Below are 26,072 nucleotides of genomic sequence, written 5' to 3'. Positions count from 1 at the left end.
ACACCACCCTTTCTTCTACAGGTTACCTTGGCTTTTTAACAGCCAACAGAAAGGTAACTATAATTCACTATCAGATTTTAATATATTGTTCTTAAGTGTAAAGAAACAAAGCTCAGACTCCAACACTTGCAACATCAATGTTAAATAAAGAAACATAGAAACAGAATGAAGGGGACATAGAAACTCTCATAGTTAAAGCAGAGGCATGGAAAGAGAATGAAGGGAACATAGAAATTCACATTAATCAGGGATGGTGGGGCATGCCTTTCTTCCCAGAACTTGGCAGGGTAAGTGGATTTTTTTGAGTTTGAGGCCAGCCTGATCTACAGTGAGTTACAGGAAAGCCAGAGATACATAGAGAAACCTTATCTCAAAAAGAAAAAAAAGTATGTATAATTTAGTGTGACATGAAAAATCTAAGAAACATTAGGGGCTACAATAAAATTTTTAAAAACTGCTTTTATACCTTATGAACTTTTTCAAAACTAAAAATTAATTTTAGTTCTATACATCGCTTTTACTTATTTTTTTCTGAGACACAGGGTCTTCTTCTCTTGCTTCAAATGCTTGAGTGCTGCATTTATAGGCATGAGCCAGGCATATATAATGTTTTTATTATATTAAATTACCACTGTCACAATAAACATATGTAACATAAGCATTCTTTAAAAGTTCACAGTAAAAGCCGTTTTTCCCCACCTGTTCTTCAGATGTTGTCATTCTCTGTTGCTCAAATGCTCCTGCCTCAGCCTCCTGTGATGCTGGAACTCTGTGGGGCCCCTATACATTTCTGTCCCCCCCAAGACTATACCGTATAAACCTTTACAACAGTTAACATGTTGAGTACTGAACACATACCTAAAAATTTTTGCATTGAAAGTGCAAACTATATTACATAGGTTCCAGTACCCTGTTTTAGACATCAGACAATGGGTCCATTTGTGGAACTTTATCTAAAAGCCACATCTGAGACTGAAAGTCAGGTATTCATTCTAGCTGCAAAGTTCATATTGCCTTTAACTATGTAAAAACAAAAGCTCAATGAATTTAGGCTTCTGGAATTGTTTTGTTTTCTTTGTAACAAAATCTTTTTAGTTCTCACTTGCTTGGAACATGTGTGTGAACACTGGTAAGATGAATATGAAAGTACTGGGTAACAAAGACAATCAACGACCACAAGACTCAGTGTTAACGAAAGAGAGTTAGTGTGTCAGAACACACAGTAATTCCACAGCATAAAACCATATATTAAATCTGAAGAGCACCAATTAAGTGAAATAGACTGCACTAACAGACTCAATCACAAATACAACTGTTTTAAAAATACATAAAGTCATGTTACACTTGTAGTCTATATATAAAGATGTCATTGAAGGACTGAATAGAAACATGAAATCATTTGTTCGTTTATTCATTAATATGTTTTTGAATTAGGTATTCTATACACTATGTTTATTCCATTTTCATTCTATTAGATTACATATTTATAAAAATATCCAACTTATTTTTATGGAGAAATTAAATATTTCTGAAAAAGAATCATTTATTACTGCTAACAACAACCCTGAAGAAACTCTTTCCAATCAACTAGCCTAGCTACTTCAATATCTTTGTTCAGTGCCAGCTTTTAAACCTTGAGTTTACATGGTTCTGTTCCACAGAACACCACTTCACCCTGTTACATAGGATACAAACAACATTTTTTAATAAACAGGTTTCTCTTTGATACAGAACATTTTTTTCACCTTTCCCAGAAATCACGCAATATATTTAAAATGTAACCTTTAAAAGGCACACACATTTACACTTTCAATTCTTTATTGTCTTAAAATTGTACAGGTCCTTTACAATACAGACTTTTGTTATTTAAATGACCTCTAAATGTTAATATACAATGAATATCTTCTTCTGAAGGTCAACCATGAATTACGAGTTCATCAATATGATTACTTGAAACAGTCCTAAGATGCTGAGAGGTTTGAGTGAGTCCTGCACTTGAAAACATCAGTGGCACAGACTCTTCCTCCCTGGAGCCCAGATGATCTGTGTGAAAAGTGCTTTTGAAGACTGCTCATTATTTATGGCTGATCTTAAAGTCAGTCAAATTACACTGTTATTTTTTTTTGAAACATTAAAGGGCATTTTTTTAAAAAAAAATGAACAAATTTGCTTTAGTAGTCTTCTGAGGCAAACTCAAAATTATGATTATCTGCATGCAATAACACTCCTCTTTAAATAGTTTGGAAGGGTTTATACATTTTATAAAGAACATGTTAAAGAGTGCGAGGACTCTTGAATTCACAAGAGGACAAATGCTGGTAACAACACTGGTAACTATTCAGCTAATGTTTATTAACAGGCAACTAATGAGGCTAGTCACAAGCCACAGTGCAGGCTCTGCCCTTGGAAAACATCTATTTTGGTCCGAATTTCTAGTTATTTGGGTGGAAACAAAACAAAACCATTTTGATTCAGCCAAGAATTTTAATAAATTTATTGTTCCTAAGATGTAGCCACTTAAAAGGTAAGTGCAGTCCACCAATGAAGTATATTGTTATGTTGACTTTTGTAAAAACAAACAAACAAACAAACAACAAAAAAAAACCCAACAATGGCCAGCTGTTTTTAGAGTAGTTTATCAGCACTGGAGGACAAATCAAAAATGGTATGAGATGTAGAGATTTCTTCTGTGGCTATACTTTCTTATTCCATGACACAGCTTTCACTCTGTAAAACTTTGTCCCCAAAGGAACTTTAAATCTGTTTTGTGCCTAAGAAGGAAAGAGAACACATGAAACTCAAGAAAAATGAAGACTGAAGTGTGGACACTATGCCCCTCCTTAGAAGTGGGAACAAAACACCCATGGAAGGAGTTACAGAAACAAAGTTTGGAGCTGAGATGAAAGGATGGACCATGTAGAGACTGCCATATCCAGGGATCCACCCCATAATCAGCATCCAAACGCTGACACCATTGCATATACTAGCAAGATTTTATCGAAAGGACCCAGATGTAGCTGTCTCTTGTGAGACTATGCCGGGGCCTAGCAAACACAGAAGTGGATGCTCACAGTCAGCTAATGGATGGATCACAGGGCTCCCAATGGAGGAGCTAGAGAAAGTACCCAAGGAGCTAAAGGGATCTTCAACCCTATAGGTGGAACAACATTATGAACTAACCAGTACCCCTGAGCTCTTGACTCTAGCTGCATATGTATCAAAAGATGGCCTAGTCGGCCATCACTGGAAAGAGAGGCCCATTGGACACGCAGACTTTGTGTGCCCCGGTACAGGGGAACGCCAGGGCCAAAGGGGGGGAGTGGGTGGGTAGGGGAGTGGGGGTGGGTGGGTAAGGGGGACTTTTGGTATAGCATTGGAAATGTAAAGGAGCTAAATACCTAATAAAAAATGGAAAAAAAAAAAAAAAAAAAAAGAAGGAAAGAGAAAAGGAGTCACTGAATGAATGAAACAAATTACAAGTACCCTTCTAGCACACTGCTTACTGCTAGAGTATTGAAGAGGAGGTGGAGTCTCTACTCTGTACCAAACTATAAAAGATAGGCTCCCGACCAAATGAGAATAAACTAATATTAATGAGTGTTGGGGGTGGGGAGGATGGTGTAGTTATCCCCCCTTCCCTGTCTACTATAGTCTAGCTATATACCCTGGATGCCCTGGCATTCACTATGTAGACAAGACTGGCTTCAAATGTGTAGCATCCCTCCTTCCCCTGCCTTACAAAGGCTTGGATAACATGTGCATATATTCATAGCCCAGGATGACTAGGAACTCAATAGATCCTTCCATCCCTGCCTTGGCTTCAAGTGCTCTGGTCAGAGGTATACCACCAATCCTGGCTTGTCAGTTTCGTTTTAGCCTCCAAATAAAGACTTGAGAGCATTTTTAATTTAATCAATGCTGTAGCGTATAAAAATGAGTACAGGCCAACCATACAAATCAAGCTCATTGTTGCTTCTAGTGCCTTCAACATGAGTTACACTGCCTGTTCTCCTTTATAGGCGGATGAACTGTTGGAAACCTACTTCTATCTAAAGATAATAGCAATATTTACTAAGTTTCTGGGTTAAACTCAATTTAATAAAATTCAAGCTCTAGGTGAACAGAAATCAGAAAACACTAGTAACTATTTCCATATACTAAAACCCCTAAGTGTACTATTACAGGGTTAACTCTTACCTTTTTGGCTTGACAGTATTCCTTTTCCATTACTTTCCCAAGGACCCAGGGTCTTCTAGATGCACCTGAAGCTAATAAATTGGTAATATATTTTCAAAGTTCATTCATGAAAAAAAGAACTTTAGAATCAAAACAATAATGGTGTTCTCAAAAGAATGTTTAATCACTTTAAAAACCAGTAAAATCCAAATTATTTATTGAAGAAAAAATATCCATGGTGTGTTCCAATATATAAATATGTGTGCTTTTTAAAATACTCATTCACGGAACACTAGTAATCTAAGTGATGAACCAATAACTGACTCAACACTGCCACCTACTGAAGGAACGAATGACAACCTCCAGACTTCTGAGTGGCTGGCAGTCGGTCAGTGTGTGAAGGAAGCTGTAACCAGTGCCTAGCACAGCAGCAGCAACACACACACAACTTGGACTCAGTGAGCAGTTAATAGTAAGAATCAAATGAAGTCTAGAAGTGGGCTTCCTGGGCAGGAACTGAGAACACCAATGAGAAGACAAGCACTTGGTTTTAAAATTCATTACTTTAGTAGTGTACATGTTTAGAAAAACATAAGAAATAATAGAAATAAGGTAAAATGTTAACAGGCAAGTCTGAGTAAATACGTGGGTTTGCATCATTTTCATCTAAAAATGTAAAGAGCTGGGATAAAATTTAGAGACACAAGACACTAGCTTTGATCCCCAAACTGTGAAAAACAAACACCCCTTAAATAAATACAGGAAACAAGTGAAACAGGAACAAGGCTAGAGGGCAGATGAATTGGGGCATAGTGCTCTATAACTGGAAACATAGCAGTGGATAGGTACAGGGAGATGAACCAGGAGTTCTAGATCAACCACGGATGCACGACAGTTTGCAACTGGTATGGGATATATGAGACTGTGTCAAAAATCCAAAAATATACAATAAGAAAAATGCTACCTATTTCTGAAAACAAATTTATCTTTTCACTTTTCATGGCTATATAACTGCTGTCACACAGACATTCTAAATAGGCCATCCATCAAAAGCCATGACGGGGTGGTCAAGTGACAGTGCCCTAGCCCATGAATGGGGTTTGACCATCAGATCATGTGAGGAAACTGATTTCCCTCTTCTTTTCAGGGCCTACGTCTGACTGCATCTGAGGAGACAGAGTACTGGAATTAAAGGCCTGTTCCACCACACTTGGCTTGGGGTAAACTAATTTTCTAAGCAGTTTTACTTAGTCTAAAAATTCCAGAATAGCTATTCTCTTCTCTTTGAACTCTTTAATGAGCTAATAAATAATGGGCATTGTTACTCAGCATGATGAACAAAGCTCAGTTTCTACAAAATAAAACTCCATAAAACAATAATGATGATGATGAATCAATGAACAAATGAACAAGATAGGAAAACAAATCATAACTAGTACAGGAAAGGCACTACTTAAACTACTCATCTGAAAAACACTGGTAAGATCTTTCAGTAAATAAGCATATATTAATTACCAACAAAATGAACATCAAAATTTTGATAGTAATTTTGCAATTACTAGGTTATATCATGTTTGAATATATATGCAGTGTGAGCAGTTGATCTATTGTAGAATATTACAGCCAAATTTATAATTATCAATTAAGTTCATAAAAATAGGTAGATAATGTAGACTTCATTTTTTAAATTTTATTATTATTCTTTTTAATTTTTCATTTCCCACCCCTTTCCCTTCTGCCTCTTGCGTTGGCTCGGCTTGCTCCATTTTTTATTTGTTTGTCATTACGGATGGTTGTAAGCCACCATGTGGTTGCTAGGATTTGAACTCATGACCTCCAGAACTGCTGAGCCATCTCACCAGCCCCAGATTTCATTTTTTGAAAAGGCAGCCTTTCCTAATGACAACAGGAGGGAATACGTGTCTTCCACTCAAGATTAGTACTTACAAGTGTATGCGCACTTACCTCCCTCACCTGGTTTGAGATCCAGGGCAGGAAGAGACTCTGAGTGCAGAAAATATAAAGTAGGACTAACAGTAAACAATACATAATTGTCGTGCCGCTCATCTAGGATGATGAGAACCAAATCTCCCACCTGAAAACTAAGGAGAAGTAGGTTATTGTCTTAGCATTCGTTAATTACATGCTACAAACTTGAGACTATCCAGTTGGCTCACTGTTTGGGGGTTCTATACCCACTGCTTGCGTGCAGTAGAAAAAATGCCAGTTCATTTTTTCCCCCAATCTTTCATTTTACACCAAGAAACATTTCTGGAATTTCAATTCTTAAATGTGATACTCTTCATTTCAAAAGAAAAAGCAACTGAATCAAATCATTGTTGTGCCCTTCCCCCAGCCTTGAGCAGGCTGCTCAGACCTGGCTTGCCACAGTTGGTGGAGTCTTCTGACCTAGGTAAAGTCTCCTGTCCTGCCACATCTGCAGCTTTTCTCCAAGACACCACTACCTGCAGAGAGGCTGAGCCTGTTCTGACACTATACTGACAAAGCAGCGATCCTGCCATGGTGGGGGATGGGCCCCCTCCCCGCCCCTTTCATAAGCTCAAACTCGTAAGTAAACATTGGCCTTGATCAGAAATCTTCGTCTTGGCTTGTTATTTCTCTCACAGCCTTTCCCATCCAAAGCCCCATCTTTCCTCTCAGGAACCAGGAACCCGTGGCTGCTGGCGGCTACACCATGTGCTGAATCTGGCCTTACAAAGGCTCAATACAGACCTTCAACAGCAGAGGAGGAAACATTTACACCTACCTACATGTACACTTAACTAGTGTCCACCTCTCAAACTGTGCTCAAAATCTTTACACGTTCTGAAGACCAACCTCAGAGTCAGTTTATGTGCTCCGTTCTCCGGCTGACAAAGTCAACTAGAAAGCCTTTTTCCACTATGAAGCCTTTTTCCCTTTCCTCTTTTAGACATTTGCTATATGGAATAGCCTTTGACTTTGCCTCTTGCCTTCACTTTCTCAGTACTGGGACTACATGTGGATGCCACGAGCAGTCTGGGAAGAGTTTTAAATGCTGCTACAATTATGGGGTAAGCACTGTACACTGACTGAACGCCAAAGCCTAATATATTAAAAGGAAGTAAAGGATCTTTGGAAGCAGTAAGATTAATTCACTGGTCTCTAGAAGACTAATGATTTTAATACACAGCTGGCTAAGCAGACAGCCATCCTACCTATTCTATCCTATCCTATCATCAGTTAGGGAAGATAAACAAGGATATCTGAGATTTGTTAAAACAACAACAACAAAAACCCTAGACAAATCAAACAAAACAAACAAAAATCCTTCAAACCAATTAATAACAAAAATCTACTATACATAAAATAAGGGTCTTCTCAAATACTTAATCCAGAAACCAGGTACTGTGATCCACCCCTTTAACCCTAGCATTCGAGGAAGCAAGGCAAGAAAACGGTGTGTGGCAGGCCAGAATGGGCTACATGGTAAGACTCTTGTCTTAAGAAAACCAAGTGTGTCAAGTTCAATAGTTTTTGCACAACATGGGTTCACTGAGCTGCAATGATGCTTTTCTTTATTATTCCAAAGCTCCTGCCAAACAAGCTCGGGGAAGACAACAACTTCTATGAGGTAATTTGGTCCAGGAAAGCTATAATGTTAAACTGTTTGACTGATGAAATTTTCAAATTATACAATAAATTTATAGCACATAAAAAACATAAAATGGAGAAACAAAGCATAGCGACCTAAAATCAAGATCTTCCGATCTGAAGTGAGGACGAAGAAGCTAAGGATGGACACTCAGCTGACATATTAGCTAGTGTCAAGAAAAGCTTCCTGGCCTTTTGTGTGAATGATAGAACTCTAATGGGGTGACTCAGAATACAGTCCCAAAGCTCCAGGAGAACAGTGAAAAACCTTGCTTTCCAATCATCTTATCATTATGCACAAGGCACTTGGCCAATGAGCATGGATCTAATAATCATGGTGACTACAACACATTTTCATTAACAATTTGATGTAAAACACACAAAATAAAAACGAGATACTTACTCTCTAATGGCTATTTTTTCAGAATGCCTTGAAGAGACTGAGGACAAACTCTGAGACATCTGAGACAAAAAAGTTGAATCATGCATTAGCTGCACACACAGTACCATACTCATCAGAAAGTTCTGCTGTTATACATGTTTTAATCTGTGTTCAAGGTGAAGAGACCACATGTATGTACATCCACAATTTACAGACATTCTTATTTACATTCATCAATTCAACACTGAAATCTAAATTTGTATATTAAATTTCATCCACTCCATTCCAAACACTATTTTGTACAAAGGCAATAGAATTATCTAAGGAACTGGTAATAGAATTATCTAAGAAGGCCTAGTGCCTTTCAAAGATTTGATTAAATTACCCAGGAAAGTGACATATATCCTACCAGTGAAGTTAAGTCATTTTTAACACATGTTCAATTTTATTCAGACATTCTAAAAGCTCACTCTACAAAAACCAGCTACGCTTGGAGAAAAACATGTCAATGCTTCTGTGTAAAGACAGTAAATGTGTGGGAATGCACCCTTCTCTGGACACAGCTGCATGTGCTAGCTCTCTGGGTCACACAGGAGCATCTCTACTTCTCTGGTTCCACTATTCTAGGTGCTAGAAAAAAGCAGTTTTGAAATGCTTCTTGAACCCGACTGCCCTATATGAAAGCAAAAACAACAAAATATTACTAAAAATCTTAGCCAAATAGGGCTCATATTCCCTTGGGGACTCTCCATAAAAAAATGTATTAGGTGATGTCATTTGGAATAGGCCACTCTTCTTTAAAGCCTTCTTAATTAGTAATACTACCAGTATAAAACACCTAATTTTAGTTTGTGTAAAGGCAAAGGAATAAAACAGAGGCTGGCAATAAATGATGGCATATGCCTAGCTGGAATCATCACACTCTGAAGGTAGGACTATGCATTCCTTGCCAACTAGAGATATCCTGTCACAAAACAAACAAACAGAAAAAGAAAATAGAGAGGGATGCTTCACTGCTCCTATTTGTTTGTACATTTTTGAGACAGGGTCTATGTAGCCCTGGCTGTCCTGGAACTCCCTGTAAACTAGGCTGGCCCTGAACTCATAGACATCTACCCTCTTTCTGCCTCCTGAGTGCTGGGATTAATGATGTGTGTCACTACACTCGGCTCACTGTTCCTTATTAAAAATAATCAATTGCAGGGGCCAGTGAAATGGCTCAGTTGGTGTCATGGTTTGAATATGCTTGGCCCAGGGAGTGGCACTATTTGGAGGGGTAGCCTTATTGGAATAGGTGTGTCACTGTGGACGTGGGCATTAAGACCCTCATCCTAGCTGCCTGAAAGTCAGTACTCAGCTAGCAGCTTTCAGATGAAAATGTAGAATTCTCAGCTCCTCCTGCACCATGCCTGCCTGGATGTTCCCATGCTCTCATCTTGATAATGGACTGAACCTCTGAACCTGTAAGCCAGCTCCAATACAATGTTGTCCTTCTAAGAGTTGCCTTGGTCATGGTGTCTGTTCACAGCAATAAAACCCTAACTAAAACAGAAGTTGGTACCAGGAGTGGGGTATTGCTATGATAGGCCTGACGGTGCTTTTGTTTGGAAGAATGTAGATTTGGGGGTTTTGTGTTTGGAAAGCAGTGGATATCTTTAAGTGGGGCTTAATTGGCTATTCTAATAGGAATATTAAAAAAAAAAAAAAAAACTTTGTAACTGAGAGTGATTTGAACTGTACAGACCTGGCCCAAGAGGATTTCAATATGTGGCCTAGAGATTGTTTTTGTGCGATTTTGGTGAAGAACGAGGTTGATTTTTGCCCTTGTCTGAAGAGTCTAGCTGAGGCTAAGGTAAGCAGATTTATATTAATTACACAGACAAAGGAAATCACAAAAAAGCCCAGCAGAAACTTTGTTCTGAATCATTATGAAGAGTTTTTTGAACAAACATAGCAAGTTTAGAAAGGAAAAATATAAAATATATAATAGAAGTCTTTGTAGCATAAACCCTGGTGATCTATATTCATAAATTCAGTCCTTGGGACTATAGTGGAATGAGAGAACCTATGTCAAAATTTGACCTTTTACCTCCACACATTGACTGTGATATATGGGTAGCTGCATGAAAAGTATTTCTCCTTTTTTTAAAACCACTAAACATAAGCCTGAAACTATGTCTCCTTTGAAATATGCAATTATCAGAAAATAATATTTTAGGTGCTAGGAATTCAATCTGATTTAGGGGGAAATTAAGTAATTGCTCTATTAAAACATGAATGCCTCTAAAGTGGGGTGCTGGAGGAATTAAAAAAAAAAAGACACAAGTCAGGACACAACCATTTATCTTCACTTTCAAAATTCACCAGAGTAAATGTAAATTTTCAAAAGATTACAAAGCACTAACTCACTGAATTAAACATACAAAGATTATATGCATAATTATGGAATCCCAAGAAATAGTAGTTCCTTAAAAATAAAGACTATATTTTCTTTTTTTTTTCTCTAAGTGTCAAAGTAAGGTAGTCAGTCTACTTTGTCAAATTCTTAGTACAATACACGATTTTCAAGTAAAAACAAAAACAAAACAAAACAAAACAAAACAAAAAAACAAAAAACAAGATCTGGGCACAGTGGTTAAGAGCATTTGCTGCTCTTATGGAGGATTGGTGTTCAGTTCCAGCGTTCATGCGACCGATCCCAAGTATCCACATGCACTCACAAGTTGCACATAAATATATGCAGGCAAAACATTCATATACACAAAATAAATCTACAAAAAATGCAGAACAGGTAATTCTACAATCAGTCAAAATAGCAACTCTGACCAAATTCCATCACTTGAGAGCCAGTGATGGCTAATGTACAATACGCCTTAACACGAGTATGAATAAACCACACACATTCTGGGCTAGAAAGATGACATAACAGATTAAAAGCAGGTGCCACCAAGCCTGGTGACCTGAGTTCAATGCCCAGGCACACATGGTGGCAAAAAACTTACTTTGTCCTCTGAATCCATACTGACACTATGATGGCACACATGCTCCATTCTCTTCTTAGTAAGTGTAAAAACAAAATTAGAAATCCTTCAGGTACATGATGTCTACACCAAAATACAAAAGTTTTAAAAAAGAGATATAACCAAAAGAACTCACCAGTCTTTGATTTAACCGCTTGTTTTCTTCTTCTTTCAACTGCAATGTCTACAAGGAAAAAACAGACCTGTGATTTATCCTTGGATGATTAGCAAGGTTCTCATCTTCAAAAGGAGTACATGTCTAGAGAGTCTATTGTAGCCATTCTGATCACTAAACATTTTAGTGAGAATGAGAACACTGAATATATTGTCCTAAAACTTGATTCTTTAAAGTTTTCAAATCTTGTCATTAGCTGTGTAATTTATAAACACACAATAAATGCTGCATTTATCCCACCCAAATATGCTAGTTCAGAGGTACAACCTGCATTTGCAACATATTGTTACAACTTGTCTGATCCTAAGGTGTTAATCACAAAACAGGAAGAAAATGGCTAATATATTTGAGTTAAACTGGACAGTTTGTCTCTGGATTATTTTCTAAACTGGTATACAACAAAGACACTGGTAAAAATAGTCATGAATAGATGAATGAAACTAGCCATTGAGGGTTCATTCTGTTTTCAAAGTACTTTTAATTAATAAAAATTGCCAAATACTTACCTTTTTATTTTTGGTGTATTTGTGTGATCCATGTGTGTTTCTGTGGGTGTATGTACACAATTCTTATGCAACTGAAGGTCCTTTCCTTATTTCAATTAATATTATTAAAAATTTCATTACAGCAATCTTAATATTTTTATATTCTTGCTCATTTTTTAAAAAAAATCTACTTTTTAAAAAAATAAATGTGTTGAAATTCTTACTGATATTATATTGCTGTTTTCTGAGCTGTTATTAAGTAAAACTTTATAAAATAAGTCCTTTTTGCTTTCTGGAGATGTCAATCACTGAAGAAGTTACATAGTGAGACCTGATCCTACAATTATTCAGCTACTAGGAACACAAATGACAGGCCCTCTCAAATTAATCATAAAGTCTTAATTCATAAATGCAAGTCAAAATGCAATGTCTTTAAAACAAAAGGCATATAAATGTTTTCCCCAGAGTCATCATATAAAGCAAGTACTTCACAGAGAGTCTGCTCACCCGTTCTAGGAGCATGATCCTCTGCTTCTCTTCAGATAACATGTTTTCTCTAAAAGTGAAAGAATGGTTGTTTGTAAGGCTTAAGCATTTTCACAGAATGTACACCCTGAATTGTACATTCATCAACAAGCTTAGCCGGGCATGGTGGCTAATCCCAGCATTTGGGAAGCAGAGGCAGGCAGATCTCTGAGTTTGAGGCCAGTCTCGACAAGTTAGATAGAGTAAAGAGCCTGTACTAATTTTCAAAGGTAGCCTATATTTATCAGAACAGCTGATTATCTGTGTTCAGACTTAGACACTTGTTGAGACTATAAACAAAACTTTGTTTTTACTTAGAGATAATTTTTATAAAATTCATACTTTCTCAGATAGTAAACACTGTTTTCCATAATTAATTTTGAAAGAAATGTATATGAGGTTATATAGCTCTCTCAGAATATTACATAGATTATACTTGGTTTTAGATCCTTGTTTACTCTAGAATAGTCCAATTTCTACTTATATACCAGTGTTCATACATATGTATCCTTCTTAGAGGCATCAATAGCTATACATCTGAATAAAGATGTGTTAAAATTTCCAATTGTACAAACTCATCTTTTTGTTATTAACAAAAGTTGGGAAAATTGATTGTCATTTTTAATTTTTGTTTTGGTGTGGTTGTGTGGTCTATGCATGTGTTTGTATAGATGTGTACATATGTGTGAAAACCAGGTCAACATCAGGAGTCTTCGTTGAGACTGCTTGCTACCTTTTTTGAGTTTTATCACTGACCCTGAGCTCATTAATTCTTCTAGAATAGCTGGAGAATGAGCTCTGAAGATCTGCTTGCCTCTGGCCCCTACCCCACCAATATCAGGTTGAAGATATTAGATGCGTGTCATACTTTATACCTTATACTGGGCTTCCTATATTGATTTGTTTTAACTGCCTCTCCTGTACATAGAAGACAGCTGGGTTTATTTCCCTCCAGAGGTCACTTTCCACTCTGGATTAATTTCTGTCATTTATGAATTTTAATTACCACATTCTCTTAACATGTTTCTACACTCCTTTTAAAATTACTTTTATATGGGCTAAGAACAATTAGTAAAGTTAAAAATACCTCCTTTCTTTAGAATTTTATAATTTAATGGAATAGCAGTACAGACTTTTTTTTTTTAAATTTTGAGCCAGCCTCAGCTAAATTGCTTTGAGTTCATTGTTACCCAAAGAGAGCTTTAACTTGTGATCCTCCTGTTAGGATTATAGACTAATGACACCAGTGTCAAGCACTGCTGAATATAAAAGCCTCTGGTGAACTGAATGGAAAATAAGCCTACTTACTGGACAGACATCATGCTTGTCTCCATTGCGGAATCCAGTCTTCCTTCATCTGCCGTCTCCATGACTGATCTCTCTGGCTCCCCTGGGAGCTCAGGTGCACACGCACCATAGAGCTCTGGGGCTGCAGCCACAGGTGCTGAGGAAAGAAAACTGCTAGTGCGGAGTTTACTCACTTCCTCTTCAAGCTGCTTCTTCTCTTCAAGCAAACGAGCTCGGTCCTCAGAGAGCGACTCTATCAAATCTAAGACCCCAAAGGCAAAGACACATTACATACTGAAAACACTTCCAAGTATTTTTAAAATCATATTAAGACAACACTAACCTTTATCCCGCTCTTGCTGCTGCATTGTACTTTTTAGCTTATCACTAAGATCATTTATTATGTTTTCTTTCCTCATTTTCTCTCTTGTTAAGACTGTGTTAAAGTTGGTCTGAAACAACAGTAGTAATAGTCAATCAGCTGCATACACTTAGGAGACAATGCTATGGAAATAAGACTGTAATGTATTCTTTTCTGAGGTACATTTATGGAGTCACATGACTAAGCAAATGGTATGTATTCCAGTAAAGGTTATTATTTTCTTTGTTTGAACTCAGTACTTGAAAACAAAATTTTCTCCTTGTTTATATTGTCAGAAAGGCAAATGCCTGACATTTTCGAGAAGGAAGTTAAATGATCAACAGTGCTGTTAATAGAGTGCTGTTGGATACATGACGTTTTCTTTGGGAAACTTTCTTTCCTCTGAAATCTTTGATCTTTGGCTAGCTCTTGATTACCATACTAGCGTGTGGTTATCTTCCTCTTATTTGAACATGTGCAATGCCCTCGGGGCCTCCATAGCGATGACACTTATTACTCCCCAGGTTTCACCCACTGCATGAAGTTCACATATTCAATTGCCTAGAGGGATCTGACAGACAACTGGTAATTTTAACTGCATTTTAATTAACAAAGGAGATTAAATTTGTTAAACATTTCATTTATACTCATTAAACATATCCATTCATTAAAATATAACAAATACTTACGTGAGAGAATGATCTAACATGATTCTTTAATTTGCTTAGCATTTACCCAAAACCTTTTAGAAATCCATAAATGGCAACAGACAGATTTAACAGGAAAATCATTTGACAGTTTCAGACAAAAATCTAACAACAAAGAACAAAGTAAAAGTTTCAGGCTACCAAGAATACTTGAAGGGACTTAGAATTTGAAAAAAAAAAAAACCTTTTTTTTTTTTTTTTTTTTTGCAGAAAAAAGAGGGAATGTTACCAATGCAGCTTACTACTAGGTAATTTCTGTTTACAAATAGAAAATTAGCACATGTAAAAGTACATTAACCATTGATTATCTTCATGAACTATGCTATTTCTGTAATATGAATGGATTAAGATAATCACAATATTTTTTTGTATTTTTTTTTTTTTTTTTGAGACAGGGTTTCTCTGTGTAGTTCGAGCTGTCCTGGAACTCACTCTGTAGACCAGGCTGGCCTCGAACTCAGAAATCCGCCTGCCTCTGCCTTCCAAGTGCATGTGCCACCACTGCCTGGCGATAATCACAACTTATAACAAGCAAACTGGAGCTTTAGGATAAGTTTTTAGCTTCTGGGTTTTGAATTCAGTTAATTCAGATCCTAATTCATTATGGGAATCTGAAATTGAGTGTGTTTTTATAAAAGACCACAGTGAGAATTGCAGAGAAAAGCCCAATTACATGTGAACTAAGTTGTGCCAAGGACACTGTAATTCTCAAAAGCAGATTTCAGGTCTATGTGAATTGATAATTCATACATAAAGTGCTAACTACATTCCTGTGACACTGTTACAAGTTTTCTTTTTAGAATAAATGCATTTATTATGGAAAAGATCAAACATTAAGAAGGTCAAATAAGGGCTGGAGAGATGGCTCAGTGCTTAAGAGCTCTGACTGCTCTTCCAAAGGTCCTGAGTTCAAATCCCAGCAACCATATGGTGGCTCACAACCATCTGAAATGAGATCTGACGCCCTTTTTTGGTGTGTCTGAAGACAGATACAGTGTACTTAGTTATAATAATAAACAAATCTTAAAAAAAAAGAAGGTCAAATAATGGAAACAAGAACCCTCAACTGCAGAGAACTAGCTCAGCTAGTTTCTATCAAGCTTCCTCAGATCTCAAACACACCTGCTGCTCAGCAATCAAAGAGGTTCTGACATTTTGCATTTCCTCATTCTTTCTTTTCTCTTGTTCTTCAAGTTGTTCCAGAAACTTAGCTTTTTCTTCTTGAAGTTTCTCTTGAAGTTCCGCAACTAAGCTTGAAGAATCTTCTCTGGCTGACTCAAAGGCAGGACTTAAAAATTGAAAAGACATTTTTAAAAAACAGTAAGAGAAAATCAAATATATATCAAATATCAGACTTAGGTTATTTACCTCCCAGAAACCCAAGATAATGAGAAATGAATTTCTGCATTCATGAAGCCTGTCTTTCTGACTGAAGGTAAACAATGAAGTATGTAAGATCTGAAGTAACATGACTGATGACAGCAACAAATGTGGCATAATCAGGGCTTCCATTTGCACCTATGAAACCAATGGGCACTTCAATATTCATCTTTTCTATCCCTATGAATTGAAGAGAAAACACATACCTGGCAACTTTTTAGAGACAGTTTGCTATCCATAAAATAGATTTTGGCTCAATTTGATGCCTAGTGGTAAATAATATGAAGCTAAAAATGAATTCTCCATACAAAGAAAATCTATGTATTCTTAAACTGATTCACTTTAGTCAACCTTGGCAGTCGTGTAAGCAAGGGAGCAGAAGAGAATGGCCAAGTGAAGCACAAGCCAGCCCGGGTGAATGACTACACACTGGTTAGTAATCTGTAATCTTTTTTATTTCCTTATTGGTTATTTTATTTATTTACATTTCAAATGCTGTCCCCCTTCGAGGTCTCCCAACCTCAACACCCCATCAAATCCCTCCTGCCCTTTGCCTCTATGAGGGTGCTCCCCCTCTTACCCATCCACTCCCGCCTCGCCACTCTAGCATTCCTCTACTCTGGGGCATCAAGCCTCCACATGACCAAGGGCCTCCAATCCACAAAACAGAAATAGAAGGAACACTTTCTATTTCATTCTATAAAGCCTAAGCTGATACCTAAATCACAAAGACCCAACAAAGAATTTCAGACCAATTTCACTTATGAATACTGATGCAAAAATTCTCAATAAACAAATGGAATCCAAGAACACATCAAAGAGATCATTTACCACGACCAAGTAGGCTTTAACCCAGGGATGCAAGGATAGTAATCCATTAATGTAGTCCACTACATAAACAAACTCAAAGAAAAAAAAAACCCACATGATCATTTTATTAGATGCTGAAAAACCATTTGAGAAAATTCAATATCCCTTCATGTTAAAAAGTCTTGGAAAGATCAGGAATTCAAGGCCCATACCTAACCATAATAAAAGCAATCTACAGCAAACCGGTAGCCAACATCAAACTAAATGGAGAGAATCTTGAAGCAATCTCACTAAAATCAGGGACTAGACAAGGCTGTCCTCTCTCTCCCTATCTATTTGATAGAGTACTGGAAGTTTTAGCTAGAGCAATCAGACAATAATAGGTGGTCAAAGGGCTACAAATTGGAAAGGAAGAAGTCAAAATATCACTATTTGCAGAGGATATGATAGTATACTTAAGTGACCCCAAAAATTCCACTAGAGAACTCCTAAACCTGATAAACAACTTCAGCAAAGTAGGTGGATATAAAATTAACTGAAACAAATCTTTTATACATATGATAAACAGGATGAGAAAGAAATTAGGGAAACACCACCATTCATAGTCACAATATAAAATATCTAGGTGTGACTCTAAGCAAGCAAGTAAAAGATCTGTATGACAAGAACTTCGGGTCTCTGAAGAAAAATTGAAGATGGATTGGCAAGATTAACATAGTAAAAATGGCCACCTTATCAAAACCAATCTACAGATTCAACACAATCCCCATCAAAATTCCAACTCAATTCTTCACAATGATAGAGCAAATCTCAAATTCACCTAGCATAACAAAATCTCAGGATAGCAGAAAAACTCTTCTCAACAATAAAAGAACTTCTGGGAGAATCACCATCCCTGACCTCAAAGCTGAACTACAGAGCAACAGTGATAAACAAACAGGTAGAGCAATGGAATTGAAGACCCAGAAAAAAACCTACAGTTATGGTCACTTGATCATTGACAAAGCTGCCAAAACCATCCAGAGGAAAAAAGATAGCATTTTCAACAAATGATGCTGGTTCAACTGGAGGTCGCCATGTAATCTTAGATCTTAATTTGCTTTCAACCTTTCAAAGATTCCTAAAATATTGCCTTTGAGGTATTGAACCAAACCAGGCATGGTGGTTCATCCCAGCACTGCAAGCTTTCTTACCCATATCAGCGGTGGGGTTCACATAGTGTCAGGAGAGCCTGGCCGCATGGCAAGGCTCTTGTCTCAATCTCAATTAGAGGCTGTTGTGTTGCTATTAGAAAATAAACTTTCAGTGTGCATTTGGTTGATTTTAAAAGACACTGGAATGTTTTTGGAAGAGAGGTGCAAATTATAAACAGGGTTAGTTAAAAAGTTTATGGTTTTTATGCTCGTGCCTAGTTTTCTATTATAATTATGGTGGCAATGTGCAATTACTACGCTAGCAATTGAGATTGTGCAGAAGATCACTGGGAACCTTTACCCATACACCCAAACTTACAGATAAAGCTAACCCAAACTTCAACACGCAGACAAATATTCCTCCTTCATTAAGCATTTAAGCAACAGTCTGATTTATGAGTGCAAACAGGTTGTGATCTTCTATTTCATATAACACTGCATTAAAAGATGAAGGGTTTGTTTCTTCTTGGGGCTGAAAGAAAGTTGCTGTGCAAGTTTAAGCTTTATCAAAGCTAGTATGCAGAGCTGCATACAGGAGGTGCTAATGAGAAACACAAAGGACTCAGGACTGTAACAATGAATTAAACTAGGCATAGGCAGGGCTGAGAGGTAATCCTAATTAGCTAGTACAGTTACCAAAGACCTGCCTGTGCAGCTGGAGGGTACATAGCAATAATTTAGAATATAGAAGGTTAGATAATCAAGGGGAACATTGTATGGAATGCACTGAAGTGGGGCTACAACTGCCAACAGTCACACATTCAAATTTTACTGTAAACAAAATGCTTTCTGAATGATACTATATAGAAGGAAAAGAACATGTAGCAAATAAGCAGCTGAGGTTTGTATTACTAAGAATGAAACAGTATCATTCAAATTGTGTGACTGAGGGTGTGAATGCACAGGGGCAAATACCTATCATCTCTAATTGTTTTTTTAAGTCTTTGTATCACTGTGTTTCGGAATAAATGCTGGACTGAGATGACAATGGTAGAGGAGAGAGTTCTAGTCAAGCAATCTATCACACTCAGCCTCTCTGAAAAGTGCCTATGATCCCCTGAACCAAAAAGTGATTAGTACAGGTATATTGCACAATGAGGAAAAGGCTAAAGGGGTAAAAAATAAAGCCTAAGACCTCTTGAGATGGAAGAGTTAACTAACACAGTAATGAAACAGTAACAGTTGCTATAATAACCAACTTTTGTTCAGTTTTCTTTTTCTAAACTACCATTTCTTGGCTTGGGGGAAGCAAAAAGTTGTGAAATGGCAAAGGAGTAGTAGTGGTGATATAAAGGGGCACATTGAAATTCAAACTTAAATGCATACTGGCTAAGGTTAAGTGGTTCTGTTTAAGTGCAACCATACTGAGCTTAGTTATAACTAGTTATAACGTAGTGGTAAAGTAAAACACATGTAGATCAGGGCATTCCACACAACTTTTATGAAAGGACCGATGACTTGGGCTTTGGGGCACGTCTCAGATGCCTTTGTAAATACTGAGGAGCTGCTGTTCCGTACAGCACAGGAGTCTTCTCTTTCAAAGGGATGCGGTTCCATTCTCTAAACTCAGATTCTTCACAAGATTCTGCCACAGAATTCAGCTGCTTCCAGACCTACCGTGACTTTCAAACCAGGTATCCAAGTACGTTAAAAATGTAACCAAAGGAGGTTTACATTCACCAATTACTCAAATTGATTTTGGCAAAAACATGGCAAGATAAGATGGAGAATGCACCCAATGTGGTAGACATAAGCTATTAGTATAGGAACAAGAACCCAAATCTTGTTATGGTACAGACAATAAAAGTGTTAACCTAATGATCTCTGTTCTAGTCAACTTTTCAAAAGCAGTCACTGAAAACAAATACAAGAATGTGCATGGCACATTGCAATAAAGCTGTTATCAGAAGCCCCCACACCTGCAGGATCAATATCTCAAGTCATACAAGGGATGCCTGGCAGCAAAGATATTATGAACTCTTTATATAATGTCTCTATACACAAATATCTAAGGCAAAGATTAACATACAAAGTAGGCAAAGAAAGTAACTAATATAGTCTTGTAATAAAATATAAATGTGCCCTCTCAAGACATCCTATCAGAGTAAACTCACTCTACAAGTCAGGAGAGGTAGGAATATCGACCTGGTGAGATGAAATAAGGTAAATGGTAGTAAGTAGCCACTGTGTTAAAAAGCAAGGGCACTTTCCTTCCACATTAGAAGAGGGATCATGTGCCATGATGCTCCTGAAATTAAGGAAAAGATGGGGAAGCTGGGGGTGCATGTATGTAACAGGAGAGACAATACACATGTTATAAAGATGGACAGATTCCTAGATTCCAGCTTGTGGATCCATGCCATAAATCAATCTGCAAATTTTATTAATATCTCTTTAGCAGGCATTAAATGTGTGGCTTTGAATCTTGATTAGAAGCTGACCTTGCTGCACAGATGCCACAGCAGTTTACTATTAATGACAAAGGGTTTTTATACTTCATTGTCTTTGAAGACTTGTGTAATTAATGCTCCCCTCCTCCAGGTCGAGTTGCCAGAGATGCTTGTCTTACTGATCTAACACACTTAATGGCGATGGCTGGCTAAACCTGACTTGTAGGGTGAATTTACAATTATAAGATCTCTTGATTGGGCAAGACATATGCAGGCCTTGTACAAAGGCTATGGATATTTTGGGTTAGTCAGCAGTGTCTGTATTCCCTCTGAAAGGGAAAAGGTATTGCTTGCAAGACTTTTTCTTTTTTTTTCTCAAAAAAAAAGGTCTATTATTATATAAGTAGACTCTAGCTGTCTTCAGACACACCAGAAGAGTGTTTAGAGTGTGTCAGATCTCAATACAGATGGTTGTGAGCCACCATGTGGTTGCTGGGATTTGAACTGAGGACCTTCGGAAGAGCAGTCAGTGCTCTTACCCACTGAGCTCTCTTCTCCAGGCCCCTGGGCAAGCCTCTGAATCTTGGAAGTAACACATCCCTGCCTAAGTATGTTGTTTTGGGCCATTTACAAAAAACATTTACCAAGACTGTCTACTTGTTCAGGGAACAAAGCAAAATCCACTCTTTTATAAGGTTTAGATTAGCATATAAGCTTCTTTAACCCTTAGACCACATACCCGAGTAGATATCTGAAGTGTGGCTAACAGAAATGAACAATACATAGAAATCTGCAGCATGCCATAGGAAAATCATAATTCAGACCCTATAGATAGGGAATCAGTATTTTCCTTTTGCCAAGTTTATCATCAAGTGCTCTACTTGGTCCCTGTATAGACTAAAAACCTTACTACAATAATCTCCTAAATTACTATGAGAGACCATGGCTGTTTTGCATAGAGTACTGTCTATATTAGTTACTTTTCTGTTGCTGTGATAAAGCACCCTGAGCAAGGCAACTTAAGGAATACTTTAGATTCATAGTATAAGAGGGCCATTTTGCGTGGATGTGGTAAAGTCCAAATGTCGTAGAGCTCTGAGCCTAAGACCATTTTGCGACAATTCTTCCAGTTATGTCACAATAGCAGAACTCAAAATTGGTACAAATATTATTCCAAAGAAAAGCAACAGAAATTTTGCCTATGCTTACTTAGAAGTAATTTACTTCTACAGGAAGCAATTCTTGAGGGTAAGTGAGACTGCCCCGTGGGTAGAGTACTTGCCACATAAGCATGCATGCTGACTTAGGTAGGAATCCCCCAGAAACTATATAAAACCAAGTGTGGTAGCATACCTCTGTAATCCAAGCATACTACTGGTAACATGAGAAGTAGAAATATAAGAATCCTTGGAGGCTTGCAGGATAACTATTCTGAGTATTTAGTAGTGAATGTAAATAAAAGAGGCTTGTGTCAAACATATCTACACATGTGATATCTACACATGGCATAATACATGTATGACCCTTTCCCCTAGCATTTTTAAAATTATGTTATTAATTGGCCATTGAGCCCACTGAACCAGTAAGTAAAAATGTTATCTGCTATATAGCTGGTTTAATTTCATACTGTCTAGTAGAATAAGGACAGAAAAATTATTAATACATCACAGTTTTTCTGGGATGACTCTAGGTACACTACCATGTCGAGTAATAGAGGGGACAAAACCAAAAAACCTAGGATAGCAAAAACTCTTCTGAAGGATAAAAGAACCTCTAGTGGAATCACCATGCCTGACCTAAAGCTTTACTACAGAGCAATTGTGATACAAACTGCATGGTACTGGTATAGCGACAGACAAGTAGACCAATGGAATAGAATTGAAGACCCAGAAATGAACCCACACACCTATGGTCACTTGATCTTTGACAAGGGAGCTAAAACCATCCAGTGGAAAGAAGACTGAGTTTTCAACAAATAGTGCTGGCACAACTGTCGGTTATCATGTAGAAGAATTCAAATTGATCCATTCCTATCTCCTTGTACTAAGGTCATATCTAAGTGGATTAAGGAACTCCACATAAAACCAGAGACACTGAAACTTATAGAGGAGAAAGTGGGGAAAAGCCTTGAAGATATGGGCACAGGGGAAAAATTCCTGAACAGAACAGCAATGGCTTCTGCTGTAAGATCGAGAATCGATAAGTGGGACCTAATGAAACTCCAAAGTTTCTGCAAGGCAAAAGACACCGTCAATAAGACAAAAAGACCACCAACAGATTGGGAAAGGATCTTTACCTATCCTAAATCAGATAGGGGACTAATATCCAACATATATAAAGAACTCAAGAAGGTGGGCTTCAGAAAATCAAATAACCCCATTAAAAAATGGGGCTCAGAACTGAAGAATTCTCACCTGAGGAATACCGAATGGCAGAGAAGCACCTGAAAAAATGTTCAACATCCTTAATCATCAGGGAAATGCAAATCAAAACAACCCCGAGATTCCACCTCACACCAGTCAGAATGGCTAAGATTAAAAATTCAGGTGACAGCAGATGCTGGCGTGGATGTGGAGAAAGAGGAACACTCCTCCATTGTTGGTGGGATTGCAGGCTTGTACAACCACTCTGGAAATCAGTCTGGCGGTTCCTCAGAAAATTGGACATAGTACTACCGGAGGATCCAGCAATACCTCTCCTGGGCATATATCCAGAAGATGCCCCAACTGGTAAGAAGAACACATGCTCCACTATGTTCATAGCAGCCTTATTTATAATAGCCAGAAGCTGGAAAGAACCCAGATGCCCCTCAACAGAGGAATGGATACAGAAAATGTGGTACATCTACACAATGGAGTACTACTCAGCTATTAAAAAGAATGAATTTATGAAATTCCTAGCCAAATGGATGGACCTGGAGGGCATCATCCTGAGTGAGGTAACACATTCACAAAGAAATTCACACAATATGTACTCACTGATAAGTGGATATTAGCCCCAAACCTAGGATACCCAAGATATAAGATACAATTTGCTAAACACATGAAACTCAAGAAGAATGAAGACTGAAGTGTGGACACTATGCCCCTTCTTAGAATTGGGAACAAAACACCCATGGAAGGAGTTACAGAGACAAAGTTTGGAGCTGAGACGAAAGGATGGACCATGTAGAGACTGCCATATCCAGGGATCCACCCCATAATCAGCTTCCAAACGCTGACACCATTGCATACACTAGCAAGATTTTATCGAAAGGACCCAGATATAGCTGTCTCTTGTGAGACTATGCTGGGGCCTAGCAAACACAGAAGTGGATGCTCACAGTCAGCTAATGGATGGATCACAGGGCTCCCAATGGAGGAGCTAGAGAAAGCACCCAAGGAGCTAAAGGAATCTGCAACCCTATAGGTGGAACAACAATATGAACTAACCAGTACCCCGGAGCTCTTGTCTCTAGCTGCATATGTATCAAAAGATGGCCTAGTCGGCCATCACTGGAAAGAGAGGCCCATTGGACTTGCAAACTTTATATGCCCCAGTACAGGGGAACGCCAGGACCAAAAAGGGGGAGTGGGTGGGTTGGGGAGTGGGGGTCGGTGGGTATGGGGGACTTTTGGTATAGCATTGGAAATGTAAATGAGCTAAATACCTAATAAAAAATGGAAAAAAAAAGAAAACTAATGAAAAACTATACCACCTAAGAGTAGAATTATAGCTCAGTGGTGTACTTGCCTAGCATGTACAAAACTCTGGGTTTAGATACTTTTTAAAAAGTTAAATTAAAAACTTTTTGGCACCGGACATGGTGGCGCATGCCTTTGATCCCAGCACTTGGGAGGCAGAGGCAGGCAGATTTCTGAGTTCGAGGCCAGCCTGGTCTACAAAGTGAGTTCCAGGACAGCTAGGGCTACACAGAGAAACCCTGTCTCGAAAAACCAAAACAAACAAAAAAACAAAACAAAAAAAAAAAAAAACCAAAACAAAACCATTTTGGCAACTGTAATATAGAAGTAAATGGTAGTCTCCTTACAAAGATTTGGGTCGTGCCTGTCAGGAAAAGTAACCACCACACAAAGAACCGGCTAAGATAATGAATGGAGTAGATAATAGAAGGAAGCTGCATGCATGTATATATATATATATATATATATATATATATATATATATATTTACCCTTGCAACTGATATATATATATATATCTCAGTATCAGTTGCAAGAGTAATTACAGAAATAAAGGCTAGTAATTAAATCTACCCACCCTAAGGCATTTATTTTTTAATGGCTTTTTGTAAGTTTTCTTTGATGCTTCTTAAGGTTTTATAATTCCTTCTTCTACTTTTACAGTTTATGAAGTAAGGTAAAACAACGGTAGTTATGCTCTATTTTCTTTTCAGCTTTTAACCTACAGAATGGCAGTGATTTGAACAAAACAAAAAGGGGACAAATGTTCTATCAAGGAAGGATACAATAACAGCAATTTGAGTCTTACCTTTGAAAATAGAGAGGGTAAGGAAATCTCAGGCATATGTGGGACAAAAGTTGCATCATGTGAAACAAATGATATTATTTGAAGTGTTTTTATTTATTTATTTTAATATGAATAAAGAAATATTGACATCTGACTACTAAGTTTAAAACAGGGTACAATGCTAGACTGTGCTCCCCCACAACACTGCTACCAACTCTTTTGCAATCTCATACATACTTCAAGGCAGAGATTCTACATTTCCCCAAATCCCTTGAAGAGCTTCAAATATGCCAATAAAAGAACACCTTCAAGGTTTGGGAGACAAGAGAGCCCCCGTCCTATTCTCCAGAAGTGGTTGTAGCCGGTCGTCTCACAAAAAATTCCTCACAGGTAACTGAGAACTACTCATTTTATGTTGTAGATTAAGCCAGTATTTGCTGCTTTTAAAAGGTTCTTGAGTACTGTGGCAGCTTTCCAGTGAGCCATGGAGAATCAACTTTGGTGGGTACTTCAGAGGATGTCTTGATATTTCACTTAGAGCTTGACAAAGTCTCACTAAACATTAGTCAGTCTCTTTTAGGCCCTTTAGACTCCAACCTTGACAAGTATTCTTGTCAAAGCTTGTATTGCTCAGCTGTAGCATGACGTTTGTAAGTCAGTTTGGAGAAAATTTCCCACTCCTACAATCTGATCTCTCTCAATATTGGATCAAATTCTTCATCTCCTACTCTTGGTTTCTTATCACTCTACCTTGCTATGAACAAGAATCTTGGAAGGTCAGTTGGAAAGGCTAAAATTTCCTTTCATTTGATTGCTTTGTCTTTATAAGGCTCGATCTACTGATCCTGATCCTGTTACCTAGAATAAACTTGAACTAGTCCATGCTGTACTAAGAACTAAACTCAGTTTTATAGCATAGCCACTGCAATAATTCCTTAATATATTCGGCTATTACCAGTTTACCATCCAGTTCTTTAATGAGCTTTTTCAGTCATTACAGCGTTTTTACATTTTGTCTTCAAGTTCTATTTCCACAAGGCTCTCACTTCACACAAATACAAAAAGAGCTATTTTAAAAT

General features: G+C 37.6%; 1 protein-coding gene across 6 annotated transcripts in view; it reads right to left on the bottom strand.

Moving 5' to 3' along the window:
* Nucleotides 1–593: 593 nt before the first annotated feature.
* Nucleotides 594–26,072, bottom strand: part of Rb1cc1 (RB1-inducible coiled-coil 1) — a 61,742-nt gene continuing 36,263 nt past the window's right edge. For 3 of the 6 annotated variants that reach the window (XM_011238338.3, XM_011238339.2, XM_011238340.2), the window contains 10 exons: nucleotides 15,874–16,039; nucleotides 14,027–14,135; nucleotides 13,705–13,945; nucleotides 12,379–12,427; nucleotides 11,348–11,395; nucleotides 11,194–11,247; nucleotides 8,213–8,271; nucleotides 6,142–6,278; nucleotides 4,198–4,268; nucleotides 595–2,771 (listed from right to left, as the gene is read on the bottom strand). In XM_011238338.3, the coding sequence (XP_011236640.1) occupies nucleotides 2,694–2,771; nucleotides 4,198–4,268; nucleotides 6,142–6,278; nucleotides 8,213–8,271; nucleotides 11,194–11,247; nucleotides 11,348–11,395; nucleotides 12,379–12,427; nucleotides 13,705–13,945; nucleotides 14,027–14,135; nucleotides 15,874–16,039 (1,012 nt within the window). In that variant the 3' untranslated portion in view covers nucleotides 595–2,693. Of the gene's footprint in view, nucleotides 2,772–4,197; nucleotides 4,269–6,141; nucleotides 6,279–8,212; nucleotides 8,272–11,193; nucleotides 11,248–11,347; nucleotides 11,396–12,378; nucleotides 12,428–13,704; nucleotides 13,946–14,026; nucleotides 14,136–15,873; nucleotides 16,040–26,072 lie in introns of all 6 variants that reach the window. The other 3 variants (XM_011238341.3, NM_009826.4, XM_006495443.4) reach the window with 3 other exon arrangements.

The sequence above is a fragment of the Mus musculus genome, chromosome 1 (genome assembly GCF_000001635.26).
Source record: "Mus musculus strain C57BL/6J chromosome 1, GRCm38.p6 C57BL/6J".
Classification (NCBI taxonomy): domain Eukaryota; kingdom Metazoa; phylum Chordata; class Mammalia; order Rodentia; family Muridae; genus Mus; species Mus musculus.
Note: the sequence above shows the minus strand (reverse complement) of the source record. Positions and strands in the feature narration are given on the sequence as shown.